This window comes from Eurytemora carolleeae, unplaced genomic scaffold (genome assembly GCF_000591075.1).
Source record: "Eurytemora carolleeae unplaced genomic scaffold, Eaff_2.0 scaffold246, whole genome shotgun sequence".
Taxonomy (NCBI): Eukaryota; Metazoa; Arthropoda; class Copepoda; order Calanoida; family Temoridae; genus Eurytemora; species Eurytemora carolleeae.
Genome location: NW_019396137.1, coordinates 153966 through 172067, shown reverse-complemented (window position 1 = coordinate 172067; position 18102 = coordinate 153966). Strand labels below are relative to the sequence as shown.

General features: G+C 33.0%; 2 protein-coding genes and 2 long non-coding RNA genes across 4 annotated transcripts; all 4 read right to left on the bottom strand.

Moving 5' to 3' along the window:
- Nucleotides 1-587: 587 nt before the first annotated feature.
- On the bottom strand, nt 588-1118 carry LOC111696026 (uncharacterized). The gene is made up of 2 exons (XR_002763986.1): nt 1020-1118; nt 588-801 (listed from the first exon to the last, which is right to left on the bottom strand). It is a non-coding gene; the product is annotated as an uncharacterized LOC111696026 (long non-coding RNA).
- A 118-nt stretch (nt 1119-1236) lies between these two features.
- Nucleotides 1237-10259, bottom strand: LOC111696022 (decaprenyl-diphosphate synthase subunit 2). Its single transcript, XM_023465541.1, has 15 exons — nt 10207-10259; nt 9748-9862; nt 8772-8846; nt 8661-8716; nt 8153-8217; nt 7230-7331; nt 6899-6994; nt 6165-6265; nt 5794-5911; nt 4663-4708; nt 4503-4566; nt 3635-3711; nt 3419-3525; nt 1938-2041; nt 1237-1407 (listed from the first exon to the last, which is right to left on the bottom strand). Exons 1-15 carry the CDS (start codon nt 10253-10255, stop codon nt 1347-1349), a joined length of 1236 nt encoding a protein of 411 aa, XP_023321309.1. The 5' UTR covers nt 10256-10259; the 3' UTR covers nt 1237-1346.
- A 1-nt stretch (nt 10260) lies between these two features.
- On the bottom strand, nt 10261-11118 carry LOC111696025 (uncharacterized). The gene is made up of 2 exons (XR_002763985.1): nt 10601-11118; nt 10261-10372 (listed from the first exon to the last, which is right to left on the bottom strand). It is a non-coding gene; the product is annotated as an uncharacterized LOC111696025 (long non-coding RNA).
- Nucleotides 11119-12091: 973 nt separating this feature from the next.
- LOC111696024 (gastrula zinc finger protein XlCGF7.1) lies at nt 12092-17985 on the bottom strand. Its single transcript, XM_023465543.1, has 7 exons — nt 17974-17985; nt 17324-17430; nt 16841-16899; nt 15953-16035; nt 13479-13579; nt 12985-13044; nt 12092-12448 (listed from the first exon to the last, which is right to left on the bottom strand). Exons 4-7 carry the CDS (start codon nt 16014-16016, stop codon nt 12302-12304), a joined length of 372 nt encoding a protein of 123 aa, XP_023321311.1. The 5' UTR covers nt 16017-16035; nt 16841-16899; nt 17324-17430; nt 17974-17985; the 3' UTR covers nt 12092-12301.
- Between the last annotated feature and the right edge of the window lie 117 nt (nt 17986-18102).

The following is an 18102-nucleotide window of genomic DNA, read 5'->3' as shown; positions in this document are numbered from 1 at the left end:
ATATATATATATAAATATGTTGCCTATAGCTGGCCAAACGGCTGGACTGAATGGACTGAAACTTTTTGTGGATACTCAGGGGTGGCCTTCAACTAGTTTTAAATAAATTCTAACGTAAAATAAAATGCTTATATAAAACAATGATAAATGTACCAAAGACCGACAAATCAAATGTCCCTGTGCATCAGTTGGAGAATATCAAAAAATTAAGTAATTTCAAGTGATAACTTTAATAATATTGTTTGCAACCTGATGTATATTCAAAACATATCATTTCTATTATTTCTGATTGTCTCTGAAAAAATTGTTAATGAAACAATCCACTTTGAAAATGGAGGACCACTTGATATTACACTTACATTCACTTTATATGTCACAAAAGTTATATATATTACATGTTGAGTGCGCACTGAGTTTATTCACATTCCTCCGATAGAGCCACATAACTTAAGATATCCTCCCAGAGCCCAAAACTTGAGTATCGTTATGAAACCCCAGTATCGGAAACCCGGTTTAATGAATGTGGTCAGGCAGTTTTGTAGATACCAATATTTTTAATTAGAAATTTAATTTTTTTTGTTTTCTGATTTCTAAAATTAAAATCTACGCAAATAAATAGACCCCAATAAGGAAACTCGGTACTCTTTTAACTTTCTGGCTTGGGGAGTACAGTACACACTTTGCGTATATAAATTTAGAGGTTTTCTAGTATATCTTCCACTATTACAACACCACCACCTATTACTGAACTAATACAATCTTTAATATTACATTTAATGAGCAACGAGGAATACTTAAAAACTATCATAAAAATTGAGGTTAAAAAAAAATATAAACATTCTAATGTATGTATTCTGTTTAACATAGAAATCGTTTTTAAAGTATGAATTTGGGCCGGATTTTTATTTTGAGCACTAATTTTGAACTAAACGATTATTTAATTTTTCATGAAAAGTCATAAAAATTTTAATAAAAAATAATATAAACAAACATTAAAACAATGTAAGTAGATTTTCAACCTTATAAAGAGAAGAAACGCAATATAAAACTTTTCTTAATGTAGTATTTTGTGAATTTAAAGTAAAACAGACTTATGGCCAATTTCTTATTCATATTACCATAGGTACAACTATAGGTCGTTTCTAGCTATCTACACTGCTCTGGTAAAGCGAAACCATAGTGTGACTATGGTTCTTCCTATGGTAGAACGTCTTAGAAAATGGCCACCATTTTAGATTCTGTAAACTAGGTATAAATATTGAAAATTTTCTTTAGCAGACCCAGTTTAGATCTCGTCAACCAGATTTAGCAGAACCAGTTCAGATCTTGAATTCAGAAGACCCAATTTAGAGAAGAGAGAGGAGAATGTTTTTGAAACCTTGTCTTCCTTCATTGTCAGGGAAATTCCTAAAAACAATGTATTAAAAATAAATTAAAATACTTTAGTCCGAATCAGAAAGACCCGAAATTAATTTACAATTAAAAGAAGACTTTACAGTGTAATTTTATAAATATGATTGATGAAACAATAACAACAAAATAATCCTGCCATTTCCAAGATGTGGTCTGCCTTTTTATTGATGTAACATAAAACAATTGTTACGTGCGCTTACCACAAACAGAGTTTTGATGGCGTCACAATAAATAGTTGCGGTATTCCCCCCCCCCCCCACACTCCACACTCCATACTAAAAGTTGTTTTCCAACACCCAAGGTTAACCAGCAACAATCTAGCTGTGTCAATTATACATTATACATGCTGAAACCTTGCTTGAATTGTTAAATCAGAGGTTCAACAAGTTGAGTTTAACTGCACAAAAACAATTGGGCCGATAATTTGGCAACATGTCGGAGGCGCCGAATAATTTTCAAAATTACCAAGAGCATGGTGCTGAAAAAATAAAAAAATTGAAAAAACAAACGTAAAAAATGTCCACCTAAGCTCCTTCAATGCCAGGTCTACGTAGTTCTGGCATATGTCACGTGTTTTCTCTAATCCATCTCCTTCAAGCACACTGTTTAGAACACGCTTATAGTCAACCTAAAGAATAACACAACGTACTAAAAAAAGATCAAAAAGAACCAATCATGGAATTCTCAGATTGGCATTATCGTACATGACAAGATTTTATACAAAAGTGAACTTAAATGCGAAATTTTCACACAAAAAACCATGGCTTTTTTAGAAGATTATCTTTTTTAAACTAGTGAAATTTTAAAATAGTGAAAATTTGATAACCAAGCAGAATTACAGACCAAAAACGCTTTGCGTAATTTGTTCAAAAGATTTTAAATCATTTATGTTTTGCTGCTGGATTTTAAAATTTTTTTTACTTACTAATTGTAATGCTGCATGTACACTAGCATACCTGAATTAAATCTGTATTGACTGCCGATTGTACTCTAGTATACCTGGCTTAGATCTGTATTGTACTGCTGAATGTACTCTTGTTGACTTTAAAAGTCAATATGATAAAATGAAAGAGATCTAATGGTATTTCTAATCTTTATTTAATAAAACGAAAGGTTATGAAATAGTTTCCCAAGTGGGGTTAAAATTGGTTGGTTTAGAAATCAATAAGGAAACTATAAATTGACAATCAGTAGCAACTTCAAGTGAGCTATGTAGAACTTCATGTTGGTAGTGCAGATCAACCAAAACTGTAACAACAAGTTTCTGCTCTCTCCAGGCTCTCGTAGGATATATAATCCCCAACAAAACTTCCAGGTTCGATTAGTAAACTCTTTAGAGTTGAGATTATCCTCTTGTGGAGGAGAGTGGGTGAGTAGGCCCGTCGGAACTCCGGGGAGGGAAATATATTCAGTCCGGATATTTCCTTTCCGTTCGGCCGCAAATACTTAGAACTCTTGGAACATTTTGATGGGCTGGATGTAAGCATCGTCTGCTGCTGCTCAAGTATCTATATTAACAACATGCAGGAGCCAGGTTAGCTCTCTGAGACTGAGTTGTGATCATCTCAGATGTATTCGGCTGACTGCTGGGGTGAGGCGGGAGCTGGGATGAGCGGGGATTTGACATGTGGCCACTACATGGAGGAAATGGATAAACACGTCTTGAAAATAGGCATCGGCATTTGAGTCGGTACAATCGTCTTCCTTATATTTCGAATTTATGTTAACAACTATAGTATACCTGGCTTAGATCTATATTGTACTGCTGGATGTACTCTGCTATACCTGGCTTAGATCTGTATTGTACTGCTAAATGTACTCTAGTAAACCTGGCTTAGATCTGTATTGTACTGCTGGATGTACTCTGCTATACCTGGTATAGATCTGTATTGTACTGCTGAATGTACTCAAGTATACCTGGCTTAGATCTGTGTTGTATTGCTGAATGTACTCTAGTATACCTGGCTTAGATCTGTATTGTACTGCTGAATGTACTCTAGTATACCTGGCTTAGATCTGTGTTGTATTGCTGAATGTAGTCTAGAAGTTGAGGATCTGATTGAAGATGGAATATTACTGGGGCACTACACAGGGAGAAAGGAGATCCATAACCTAAATATTTAACAACTATATTTTGCCAGGTTTTGATCAAGTAATTTGTCTCACCGCCAAGGGCAAAACTGGCGCTTTTATGAAATGAGGGATTAAAAAATGTTTATACCTAACCCTCCGTCAACTGTAAAGAGCTTCATTTCATCGTGGGCTTGAATAGCCAGGGCAGTGTAGATACCAAGCTGTCTACAAGTAAAAGGAATTTGAATTGCAACGCATTGATATCGATATTAAGTCGGCACTGTAAAATTTGGGGATCAATGTTTTATTCCTTCATTTTATTTTTCCTTTCAGAGTAAAACCAAATCCAAGATGAATTTAATTAATATGTAAGCAGTGCTTAGGATCCATTCAATTTTGATGTGGATCCGGATCCTGGATCCGCACTGGAAAAAATGGATCCGGATCTAAATCCGGATCCAGATGATTTCTTTAAAATTTAATGAATTTTTTAACAAAGCAGAATTTTCAATTTTTTTGTCTTAATTTCTTCGCTTATTTCTATGCTAAATCTTGATGACCCATTAAGAAATCAGGAAATTTTTATAATCTCTCTTTTTTGATAGTTCAGATTTGGGTCTTGAGAGTAAAAAAATATTTTTTTGCAGCTTTTAGTTGATATTTTTGCCCTTGGATCCGGATACGTGGATCCACATATTTTTGCGGATCTGGATCCAGGAAGTCCAAATCTTCGAATCTAACAGATCCGGATTTGGATCCGTATCCTAAGCACTGTCCGTAAGTCTGTATAAAATGGATGCTTGATCTGCATAGAAATTCTAAATTCTGGGCTATTAATGATTCCCAGTTCAAACCAATCAAGCCGTATTTCAGTTCTCATCTTGTTAAAAGTTGCGAAATATGATATCATTACCAGCTTTAATTCTGTCTAAGTGAATTTGAAATTGTCTAGACAAACGTATATATATATATATCGTTTAAATCAAAAAGATTTTTGAATTGTTAAATAAAATTACTTGGCTGCCAACTGCACACTCTCCTCTTGTTCAGCTACAAGCATGGCACTTTCACATCCAGCTCCTAAAACAATTTTAATTCATTTCTTTAACCCTTATTTAACCCCATTTTAAAATAAAATAATTATTTTTTAAAGTTATGAACATAAATTAAACTAACCTAGTAAACTGCCAGTGCTTAGTCTCCATTTCTTTTCCCAGTGTTCCTTAACAAATACAAAACATCAGTCAAAATGCAGCGAACAAATTAATCTGATGGATGGGCAATTTGTCCTGTTCGTGGCATCAGGCATCAAACAATAACATGTTCAAAAAGAAAACTCAACGATATCAACTATACAGAAAAGAGTCTGATACCTGGTAGTAGGGAGTAGGTACCTGGTAATTGGAGTAGGTACCTGGTAATTGGAGTAGGTACCTGGTATTATTGAGTAGGTACCTGGTAGTATTGAGTAGGTACCTAGTAGTCTGGAGAAGATACCTGGGAATATGGAGAAGGTACCTGGTAGTCTGTAGTACACACTTGGTTGTCTTGGAGTAGATACCAGGTATTCTGGAGAAGGTACCTTTAGGGCTGGGCACGTTCCGACTTTTTTGAAATCGTTCCGTTCCGTTCTAGAACGAGGGCCTTCAGCTAAATCGTTCCGTTCTCGTTCCTCTTTTTTTATCGTTCCGTTCTCGTTCCGTTCCGTTCTGAGTAGAAGAACGGTCTTCCCGTTCCGTTCCGTTCTTGGCGTTCTTATATAGTTGAAGAATGGTTTCATCCCTCTTGTTCTGTTCTTAATTAAGAACGTTTCCATCCCCCGTTCCGTTCTTAGTAACGAACAATTACATCAAAGACAAAAGTTTTATAGAAAAGAGTTGGTTAAAAAGTAAAAAAAATTACAATTTTTAAATAAAAAGTTCCTCACGGCCGTAAATAATACTTTAAATTATATATTTTAAATTTAGGGTTATGTGTAGGTACCTTGTAGTCTAGAGTAGATACCTGTTAGTCTGGAGTAGATACTTGGTAATTTGGAGTAGATACCTCGTAATCTGGGGTAGATGTCTGATAATCTAGAGTAGATACCTGGTAATCTGGAGTAGATACCTGGTAATCTGGAGTAGATACATGGTAATCTGGAGTAGATACCAGGTAATCTGGAGTAGATACCTTGTAATCTTGAGTAGATACCTGGCAATCTGGAGTAGATACCTAGTGATCTGAAGTAGGTAACTGGCAATCTTTCCTGGTAGTCTGGTTGTCGATACCATGTCCAGTATGAAGTATGGAGTAGTTTTTAGTTACCTGGGTAAGGTAGTCTGGAGTAGGTATTCCACGACCCATAGGGTCTTGTACTCCAAGAAACTCTGCTTGAGTGAACTCAACAATCGCAACAGAAACCAGCTCCACGATCTTGGTGATCCTGACAAACCATCAATTAATCAATCGAACCATCAGTTAATCAATCAAACTTATATTGGTAAATATCAATCAATTTGTCAAATAATCAATCAATCTATCTATCAAAAAAGCAATTAATAAATCAACAAATAAATAAGTAAATCAACCAACCAATGAACCAGCTCTGAGCTTTTTATCACTTTTTACAATCAATCAATCAATCAATCACAATAATATCAATACATTTAATCACCAATCCATAAAAGCTAACTGACCTTAGCGCTGCTAACCCAGTACAAGCATTTGCTAGAAGATAATCTCCAGATAGGATTGAAATCTTGTTTCCATACTCTAGCTGACCAAGTACATTCCGGATCTAATATTGTCATCATGTTAGATAGTTTCAGAATGAAGAAGAAACTAGTTTGTTCTGAATCTTCATGACAAATCTTAAGAACTGACGAGGGTCAACACACTTCGAAATAAACTTCTTTTAAATGTGGAACTAATACCTACTTTATTTAATTTATGAGGTTAGGATCATCATCAAATCAAATCAACTTTAATTAATTTATAAACAAAATAATTTTAAAAAATCCAAAATCTTAAGATTGATCTAAATTCACATTCACATTCACATTCCCTTTCGCTTGCAATCAGGTGGGAGAATTTACATGTGATTAAATTGTTTTATGTAGTTTCATTAAAAAGTACTGTATATCTGGGAAATAATATGATGAGTAAGGGGTATAAAATAAATTTAAATCCATCTGAATGTTGACGCGTATGTTACCAAGGTAAATAATATTGAACTGGGGTATAAAATAAATAATCAACCTCTAGATTTAAATCCAACTGAATGTTGACGCTTATGTTATCAAGGTTTATAATATGATGAACTGGGGTATAAAATAAATAATCAACCTCTAGATCAGGTTCTAGCTGGATGTTGACAGGAATGTTAGCAAGGAAAATAATATTGAACTGGGGTATAAAATAAATAATCAACCTCTAGATCAGGTTCTAGCTGGATGTTGACAGGAATGTTTACAACAGATTGATGAATATTCTGAGCAGAGTAAATCATCTCAACTATCTCCGCAAGCTAAAATTAATAGAATCCATGAAGTAAACACAAAACAATGTACCTTTTCATTTTGTTTAAAATTTCTCAAATTTAATTTTTTGTTTTAAAGTAAACATTCGGAACAAGAATCAAGTTTTTACACCACCTGTCTCACTTGAAAATAATTTGCAACCCNCCCCCACACACACAGATCTGAATTCTCAGTCTGCCTAAACTCAATAAAACTGCCCCCCCCTATTTCCGTCCACTATACCTTCCTCTGTTCGTCGATAATCTCTGATGTAAAGTTAGCCTCCTGAGCACCTCTTCTATCCCCAGCAGCTCTAGAGAGAAGGAGGACAAGTAGTCCACGCACCTTAACACATCAATACTTCAGGAATATATGATTTAAAGAATTCATATTTGAAGGGGGAAAATATATTTTTTTAAAATAATTTGACGGGAACAAAACAATTGGACTTCAACGCCGATATGGTTTCCTTATCTCTTTCTTTTTTAAACTAAAATACTCAGATATTTTGATTTTTTTTAAAATAACATACAAACGCTCTTAGTATACTTAAAAGATAAAAACAATGCTTTCTCCATTTAAAGCAAAGATACTTTGCCTTAAAGGGACTGTAAAGGAGAAATGAAAGGGGGTATAGACTGAAAGCTATTCACTTTAGCTCTTGATCGCGACTCATGAAAGTTATATCTGATGTTCCTATCTCGAGAAATTGATATAAAACTGTGTTAAAATTATACGAAAGTTGCTGAATTTGATCTTTTTAAACCTACTGCTTTTATACAAAATTGTATATATATTAATTTTCGTATAAATTTGACAAAGTTGTAAATCAGTTTCTCGAGATAGGAACATCAGATATAACTTTCATGGGTCGCGATCGAGAGCTAAAGTGATTAGCTTTCAGCCTATACCCCCTTTCATTTTTCCTTTACAGTCCCTTTAAGAAACGGATCTCATTTTATTGATTTATTTTTAAACCCTTTACTGAAAAACGTCTCTGTGCAGATTTAAAACAACACCTGGCAGCAAACTTTAAAACAAAGATTCTTTGCCTTAAAAAATGGATCTCATTTATCGATTTATTTTTAGAACCTTCACTTAATAACTTCTGTGATTCTAAATTTAATCATTTGAATTTTGAAAGAAAAGAAAAAAATAATGATAACCTGCATATTATTTTTCCCGTAGTAGAGAAGTCTCTTAGCCGTTTTCAAAACAGGATGGTCAGATCCTTAATAGGGGTTAAATAATTTAAATATTTTTTTGCATAATTTAAAAACAAAAGTGATTCAAGACGTAATAATATTAAGTTAAGAATATTATGAAACTTTTTATAGTAAGATCTTTGATTTTTTAGTAAAATCAACGATCAATCAAATAGTAAAATATATCCCTTGATCAATAAATACAGGATGTTTTCATTTTTCCTATCTGCTATCAACAAGTCAATCGCCCAATAAATTCATATCTACTTAAATCTTCATATCAGACAACCAGTTTTATTCTCTTAATCAATTAATCAATCCACCAATAAATTAGACAATCAATCAATCAATCCATCAATCAAGCAATCCATCAATCAAGCAACAAATCAATCTAATCCCTCAATCAATCCACCACTCAATCAACCAAACCAAAATGAACCAATTAAGAAGTTTGAAAAATACAGCTTACCTACAATTTTCCTCATATGTACCGCCATGTTTGTGATATCATCACTCATAAGAGATCTTAACAAATAAATTTGCTTAACATTAGAGAACATATTTTTTTTTTTTTTTTTACCTAAGAGACATGTATGAAGTTGGATAGCCAACTAGTTTCTCAGCCTCTGTAACTGCCTTGTTCCATTTATTCACTCTAAACAAATAAATATTTATTTTACTTAAAATCTTTCCTTACTTCAAATACATATTATGACATTTTTGAAGAGGTTTTATTATGGTGTTTGATATTTTCCCAAAGGAATTTTTTAAGGGTCACTTCCCACGCGATTATTTCCTACGCGGAAATTTCCCAAAGGTTAGGTTAGGTCTTCTGAGGCACAGCAATGTGAAGAGGCCAAGAGCTGTGACTAGAAAAGAATAAGTTGCCGTTGGGAAAATGCGATTCACCGACATAGGGTCAAACAACAAAAGGTAAAAGACGCGACAAAGGGTAAAACGACATAGGGTCAAAAATGCAACAAACAGGCAAAATTTCGTTTAGACTTTTTTTTTGGTTAGTTTGAATTATTTTTATGTTCATTAGAACAAGAAGCCGCAGCGCTCGGCCCAGAACTAGTCTTAGCCCTATCCTAACCCTGAAATAATACATTTTTTTATGTAATATTTAATGTTAATTTGAAACACTAGCGTCAGTGCTTGGTCCCCTAGCCTGTTCTCGCCGCAGCGCTTGGCACAGAAATTGTCTTAACCTAACCTAACCCTGAAATAATACATAAAATATTTTTTTTCCATTTAGACCCCTTGTCGTTTTACCTTTTGTCGCTTTTTTGACCGTTTGTCGTTTGACCCTATGTCGTTAGTCCCAGGGTTGTTTGACCCTATGTCGGTGAACCGAAACTGCGATTTGGAAAGTATCTGCCTTCTATATTGATGCATTTGGAAATTTCATGTTGAAATTCAAATATTCAAATTTGTATTCATGAAACAAAAATCATTTCAAAATCTTTTTTTAAGTCCAATTTAAAGAGAATTAAATTTTAAAAAAATATTTTCATATTTTCTTATTTTAACCCTCTGAACTGCCCCACACTTACTTGATATAAGAAGCAGGCAGTGAATGCGCCAATCTGCTGAACTCTGACTGTACTGCTGTTGTACGCAAGTGTGCTGCAGAGGTTCGCTGCCGTACAACAGCACGGCTCAGCTGCCCTAAAAAGTTCGGCTTTAAAAAATTAATTTTATGAAAGATTAAAATCTCTGTTTTTCCGATTTTGTTTAACTTAAATATAGGCAATGTGTAAAAAATTGCTTCATATTTAACATGATATCCACATTCTAGTCCTAAATTTTTCTTTTATGCTTTTAGGGCACTTCGCGACCCCTTTCCTATTTTCCAGGATTTTTTCCCACAATTTCAAAGCTCCATTAACCTTCACAAGGTTATGTGAGGTCCCACACACACTTCGGACCCGATCGGTTCGGTCATTTTGACGTTCATTGGAAACAAAGAGACAAACAAACAGACAATTAAGCAAAGTATATATTTAGATTACCTCCTCTGCTGCCGATATTGAAGACAAGGCGAGAAGGTCTGCTCAACATTATTCTGTAAATTCAGGATTTGAGATCAGTTAAAAATATCACAGTGTTAAATAACTAGCTAACATTAAATATTAAATATTTTTGATAACAACATGATTTTAACATGTGTTCTACTAGCTGAAGGGCCCGGTGTAATGCATGGAGCGGACTCCTGCTAAATTTTTGACCATTTCAACACAATGTTAAGACATAAAAAGCAATGTCATGACATTTTCCGATATTTCTTTATGTATTTTAATTAGAAAAACACGTTAAAATGTATGTATGTCTCGAGTAAATATTAATTATTTGATGATTTGAAAGGAAGACGACATTCAAGAGGAAGTAAACTATTTTTGCCTTTACCTCCATGCAGGACACCGGCGCTGCCAGCGGAATTTTAGAACACTTAAAAATTTCAAATTGGCAAAAAAATCGAGTTTTTTTTTCATCGATGTGACAAGAATATTAACTAGGGGCGGACAAAGGATTATAGGTACACAAAAGTCTCTAAATAGGAACAAAATCCTGAGGTGTTTTCAAATGGGCTCAGGATCACCGAGTGAAACGTAGAGATCATCAACCAATGCCATATCCAAGTTTTACTATCCAATTAGTTGAGAGCAGTTGAGGAGTCAACACCTCTCTCTGTAGGAAAGCATGCAAAATGTTTGCTAATTATTAGAGGACTAGGGCCGAATCCCTTATAGAACTTGTATGTTCGAGAGGAAACCTTTCAGGTTCCCGCTTGATAAATGTGGATATCAAATCCACTAGAAACATCGAGAAAGGATGTCAAGTATACTAGACAAATAGAGAATGGGTCTACTCCCTTTGATTATTGTGGATGTCAAGTCTACTAGACAAATAGAGAATGGGTCTACTCCCTTNCCTGTATGCCGAGTCAATTAGCGCCTGATCCAATCAGGGTGCAGTCATGTGTTTGTTGTCTATTCTGAACCAATAGAATAGGGCCGAATCACTTATAGAACTTGTAGGTTCGAGAGGAAACCTTTTAGGTTCCCGTTTGATAAATGTGGATGTCAAATCCACTAGAAACATCGAGAATGGGTTTACACCCTTTGATAATTGTGGATGTCAAGTCTACTAGAAATATCAAGAATGGGTTTACACCCTCTGATTATTGTGGATGTCAAGTCTACTAGAAATATCAAGAATATGCTGAAAAAGTCTGTATGCAGTTAGAATATGTTTTAATTACGAGCTGACCTGTTCTAAATATTGCTTACATTTTTATTGTTACCAAAATTTGATACTTTTCCTGAATCAACTTTTTAAGTGCAAGGAATTTATTCCTGAAAGAAAAATATTATCAAAAGTCTGACTATAGATTTCTTTAAAATAGCAGGTTTATGAAATTGGAGATTATGAGAGTGAATAATGAATACATTTAATATCATTCCTAACAAAACAAATTTAAACTATACCATTAATATATGTAATATGTAATATATGTATGTATATTAAATGTGTGTGAATAAATCTTTAATAATTAAATAGTATGGTGGTAACATCTCATTATCCAATTAGAGATATCAATCCTTCAATCGGCGCTTTCTATAAATGGAAATATTTACTTCTTCTGAAACTATAGTGATTCAGTCCCTTTAATATCTAAGATTAACAATTTCAAGAAATCCCCAAATTTTTAGGTGTAAAACTCGTAATTTTTTATTTTTTACATATTTAATGACAATTAGTGAAACATCTAGACTGAGAATGGCAAATATAATGTATGCATGTATGAATACTTCACTATAGTTTTAACAAAACAAATTTAAACTATACCATTAATATATGTAATATGTAATATATGTATGTATATTAAATGTGTGTGAATAAATCTTTAATAATAATAATAATAATTGATTATAGTTGTGGATTCTCTACAAAAGTGACTTGCGGATTTAGGCAACACAGACAATAAAGAAAAGTCAGAATTACTAAAAAAGATAATGTTCTAAATGACGTCTTTGTAAATTCGACTGGCCACTTATTCAATTAAGAGTCACTTGAAATTACGCCTCTAGTTCCTTTAAACTCAAACTATTGGCTCTTCTGAAGGCTTCCAGAATTATGAATGGTTTTTGTATGCGCGTTCAACTTGTCTTTGCGTGTAAAGCATTTCCCACATAGATCACAATTCCAGGGTTTTGTTGCAAGATGCGACACTTGATGACGTTTCAGTCGCTCCTAGAAAGAACCCCTTGTGGTATAGAAAATGAGAATTTCTACCTGAGATGGAATTTAAAGAATTTGAGCCGCGGTTTAAATCCGCCAAAACCCGTTTTAAATTAAGCGCCGGCTTAAATCTTGAAATATTTGACACAATTTTAAGTGGAACCAACCATATTTAAACCGCGGCTTAAATTTAAACCGCCGCTCAAATTCTTTAAATTCGGCCACTGGAGGAAGAACCTCATTTAAAACATTTAAAATGGAGGTGTCAGGGATGAAAGTGAGGAGTGAAAGCGACCCTCCAATTTCAGAGGGGAATGCCCAATTCACAACGATACTCTAGAAAACTTAATCTGATCAATAATGTGGAAGATAACGTTGTTTTTGAAATAGAAAATGCGCAAAACACTTTATAAATGAAAGTAGATAGTTTTAATAAACATGGAAATCTAATTCATACTTGGTCGGACAAAGCTTTTCAGAGTACAGTTGGGAGTCCCTTTAAATTTAAGGGTTAAACATATATGTATTTACATTTTAAGGGTCTATTCCTTAGTTTTGAATAGAGTTCCACACACAGTGCAGGGAAGGTCGGGCAGAGAAAAATGAACCTGTAATATTTAGTGAAATTAACTCACTGCATTCTCGTCTCTTATTGTGTTGAAAATGTTTTTTTTTTATACTACGGTGGTAGACGATTATATCAATCAAATGAAGACGACTTTCGATTTACATTTTGATTTATATCAAGCTTTTAAACAGCATGGATACAAAAAAACATGAAAAAAAATAGAAGTTGTTAATTTAAAAAGCTTTTCTTTAATTACTTGTAAACTTGTAATTCTGAAAAAGCTTGTTAACGTAAATTAAAAAGTCGTCTTCATTAATTGATATCGCCTACCTCTGCATGTTAAAAAATATTGCCTGACTTTATCTATTATATTTAATGAAACCACCTTGCTACTATCTTTTATTTTTTATGAATAATATTATCATGAATGAATCAGGTAGTTTCTTAATTCTTGATATTTTTTTATATTTCTACCTGTTTTCTATGTTTGTATAAGTCTGAATTTATGCTGAACAGTTTTCCACAAATATTACAGATGTATCTCATGGGAGCTCCGTGAACTTTACTCATGTGACCTTTCATACAGACAAAAAAAATCTAATTAACTTGCGCGATTTAAAAAAAAAATAGTAATCCCCCAATAAAACAATTTTTCCAGACGTTAGGTGTGTTTGCGCAGAGCACCAACAATTTGTTAAGGTTTTATTTATATTTACGAGGAATAAATATGAATTTTCGGATGAAAAGTATAAAAGAGGATGAAAAAAAACTTGCCTTATGATTTCTAATTTGATAACTAAATAGTAAACATGGGATGTCATGTCATCGGTTTTCGATTTGATTTTCAAATTTCTGTGAAAATTTTTAAAAAGCTTGTCAGCACTGATAAAAAAAAAAAAAATTTTTTAACTTTTTTTTGTTGAGGCGTTTCCTCTTTTTTTTTGAGGCGTTTCCGTTTTTTTTTGAGGCGTTTCCGTTTATTCTACAATTTATCAACGTAAGATATTAGATTGGGAGTGACAGAATACAGTTTAAAATAAAGTTTCGTTTATTCTACAATTTATCAACGTAAGATATTAGGAGTGACAGAAGTAGTTTAAAATAAAGTTTCGTTTATTCTACAATTTATCAACGTAAGATATTAGATTGGGAGTGACAGAATACAGTTTAAAATAAGGGTTTGTTTATTCTACAATTTATCAACGTTAAACTTTGCTCCTAAAACCCCAATCTGAACTTTTGAAAAAAAAGAGATTATATAATTTCCTCATTTCTGAATGGTTTATCAAGTTTTAGGATCCGCATGAACACCCTGTACCTCTGAACATTTAATCTTGAACACCCTGCACCTTTAAACATTCATTTGTAGATACCGTTAATTCTACAATTTATCAACGTAAGATATTAAATTGAAAGATTCAAAAATTTAATAAACACTTAAAAAAAATCCATAGACAATCGTTTAATTAGACCAATTAACAAATTTACTCTGTAACACACTTTTTAATGCAAGTAATCAAAAAATCCAAATAAATAAATTGATCACGAATATTGCATTGGAATATAGTAAACACTTCATTTTCTACTAACTCTTTTATTTCAAGTGAATTCTTAACTTTTAGTCCATCTATTTTCCTTCAAATTCGGAAATCCATAAAAGTGACTGTTTTCCCTTCTACGGTAAAATAAACACTGGTTTGCGACAAGTTAAAATCACAATGACTAGTCAATGAGTAACTCAACTTAGAATGATTCGCAACTTATATCAAACCATTTAAAGTTAAATTAAAACAAGAAGATCAACCCCCCCCCCCATCACTTGATTAAATTAAATCAAATCAAATCAAATCAAATCAAATCAAATCAAATCAAATCAAATCAAATCAAATCAAATCAAATCAAATCAAATCAAATCAAATCAAATCAAATCAAATCAAATCAAATCAAATCAAATCAAATCAAATCAAATCAAATCAAATCAAATCTAAATGAAAGACAACCCTATGTCTGAGAAACAGATATTGGATATTACACGGATATTATTCACGTAGGTATTTAGTGGTAACCAGAAAACAAATATATGAAACTGGTCTTCTTGCCTTTTGTCATTTAAATTTAGAATGACGCGCAGGATTTGATATTTTTTTACCTATTTATTCCTAAAAGTGGACACAACAAATGTTAAACAAACATCAGTTATACAATTACAAATGTTTACAAAAATACAATTCTTAGTTAAAAGAAAGAATGAACAATACATTCAATCTACGGCTACTGTCAAGCTAAATTTATATTTTGAGTGTAGGAAGAAAGCAGCATCATCGGAGTGGTACCGGAGACCCCAACCACTACCATACCGGAGACCCCCACATTGTCAACGGAGACCCTGAAGTTTTCATCGGAGACCCCAAATAAATAATTAACATTTTGAAAATGTTTATTGCTTTTTATGGCATAAAAACCTATATAAATTCATTTTATCATAAACTTTTAATTTTGGATATTATTTTATGCATTTACAAAGAAATCTACAAAATTTTAAAAAATATAAAAATTATCCTCCGCCCTCCACCCTCTACCTGTCTCCTGAATGTTCAACCCCCCCTCACCCCAACCCACCTCTCCTCTTGTTCCTGGATATCTTTCTATTTATATAAAATTGTAATCTTTCCTCTGTTTGTCTATAAAATGCATAAAACTATATCCAAATGCAAAAGTTTATGATAAAACAAATTTTTTAACATTTAATACAATCAAGAGCATTTAAAATTTTCAAAAATTTTGACTATTTTATTTGGGGTCTCCGTTGAAAATGCCGGGGTCTCCGGTTGGACGGGGTCTCCGGTAGCACTCCGGTAATGATGCTTTCTTCCTGGACTCTTTTAAAAAACAGATCAATAACATCTTTACAAATAAAGGACGAAATTTAAAAACACAATTAGTCTTACCTTCATATTTTTCTTTCCGGACAAAATTCATGCCACATGTGTTGCAGCTGTACTTGTTATTCATTCCCACAAAATGCACCTCCCTATAGTTATTGAATGAAAAAATTATATCTATTTAAAGGGAGTGTTCGCGAAAAATGAAAGGGGGTATAGGCTTAATGCGATAAAAAAGCGCTTTTGTAATGGGTATTGTAATAATAGTGCAAAAAAATTTTGTCGCGATTTTTTTTTTAGTGAGGTGTGAAAATACTTTAATCTTGTTCGAAAACAAACTAGAAAAATTAAAAATCACAGCAAAAACTTTTCGTACGCATGACAATAACATGATAGTTTTATTCAGTTTTACTCAAATTATTTAAAACCAGGTCGATAAAGTTACTTAATCACCCTGTTTAATCACCCTACAATGAGACAAATTAGGAATGAAATTTAAAATTTTAATAACAGGGTGAAAAAGTTCTGTTGCAGGGTGATTAAGTCACTTGTTCACCCTACAACGGGAAATATTAGGTGGGATAAATTACATCAAAATTAAATAAAATATTTTATGAAACTACGTTTCTGATAAAAACACCAAATTAATTGACAGAAAATGTCGATTATTTACCCTTTTGATCATGGACATCATAGAGCAATACAATTTCCTTAGTTGGGTTTCCAAATAAAAAAAATTTGTTATTTCAAATGGGTGAACAGTTTTCCAAAAGTATATTTTATAAGTTATATTCAAGTTTCTTCTTTCTTTTATTTTAAGAAGATTCTATATTTTATTTTCCCACAATAAGTATGAAAATCAAAAGGAAATTTTTTTGAGGTTTTGTATCGCCAGATTGCTAAAATTTGTTTATATAATTATTTTAAATAATCCAATATGTGTTTACAAATTACCTCAAATGATGAAAAATATAATCCTTCTTTACTTGTTTCCCACACAGAATACAGGTTCCCTAATCAAACAATATTTATTCTGCAAAAATAAAGATTACAAAAATGTATTCATGAAGCCCTGCTCCCCGAACATTTATTCTGGAACACCCTGTACCCCTGAACATTTATTTTCAAACACTATTCCCCTCATAACATTTATTTTTCGACATCCTTCACCTATAAACATTTATTCTTGAACACCCTGTACCTCTAAACATTTAATCTTGAACACCCTGCACCTCTAAACATTTAATCTTGAACACCCTGCACCTTTAAACATTCATTTGTAGATACCCTGCACCTCTGAACATTTATTCTTGAACACCCTGAACCTCTGAACATTTATTCTTGAACACCCTGCACCTTTAAACATTCATTTGTAGATACCCTGCACCTCTGAACATTTATTCTTGAACACCCTGCACCCTTTAACTAACTAGTTACCTGGTCTTGACCCTGCTTGAACTGAGTAGAATGAATAAGTTTATGATATCTCTTCAAATCTTCTGTGTTACAAACACGGTGGCACACTCCACACTTGGCCGGGGAACCTAAAAAAAACATTTTTACTAAAAAAAACTTTTTCTAAAAAATATATATTTATTTCGAGAAATATTCTTTTTAAACAATTTTCTTAGTTGTGCCGGAATTATCAACTAAAATGGGTTCAACACTACCGAGTTCCAACATGTAGAATGTAGATACATATAAATTCCTACTCATTGCCTGTTGAATAGACTGTCATGTTTTTTAGTGACCATACATTTAAAAAGGGTTATGCCTTTTTCCACAGGGTATCCTTTCACCTTTATCGAAACAAATCGTCTCATTTCCTGGTTAGAAAAATGCTTAGTTCGGGTGATTTGCAGTAGCAAAAAACCGCAAATCTCATTTTTAACAGAAAACATAAAAAAATAATTCATCTTTAATCAGACAAATCTTTCAAGCTTACCATTGTGAATTGGACATGCCACTTTGAATCGAGTATTACTAAAATTACGTGAATACTTGTTTTCTCTAAGGTAGGGAGTACGGTTGTAGGCGTGAATACCTGTTTTTTCTAAGGTAGGGAGTAAGGTTGTAGATGTGAATACCTGTTTTCTCTAAGGTAGAGAGTAAGGTTGTAGACGTGAATACCTGTTTTCTCTAAGGTAGGGAGTAAGGTTGTAGATGTGAATACCTGTTTTCTCTAAGGTAGGGAGTAAGGTTGTAGATGTGAATAC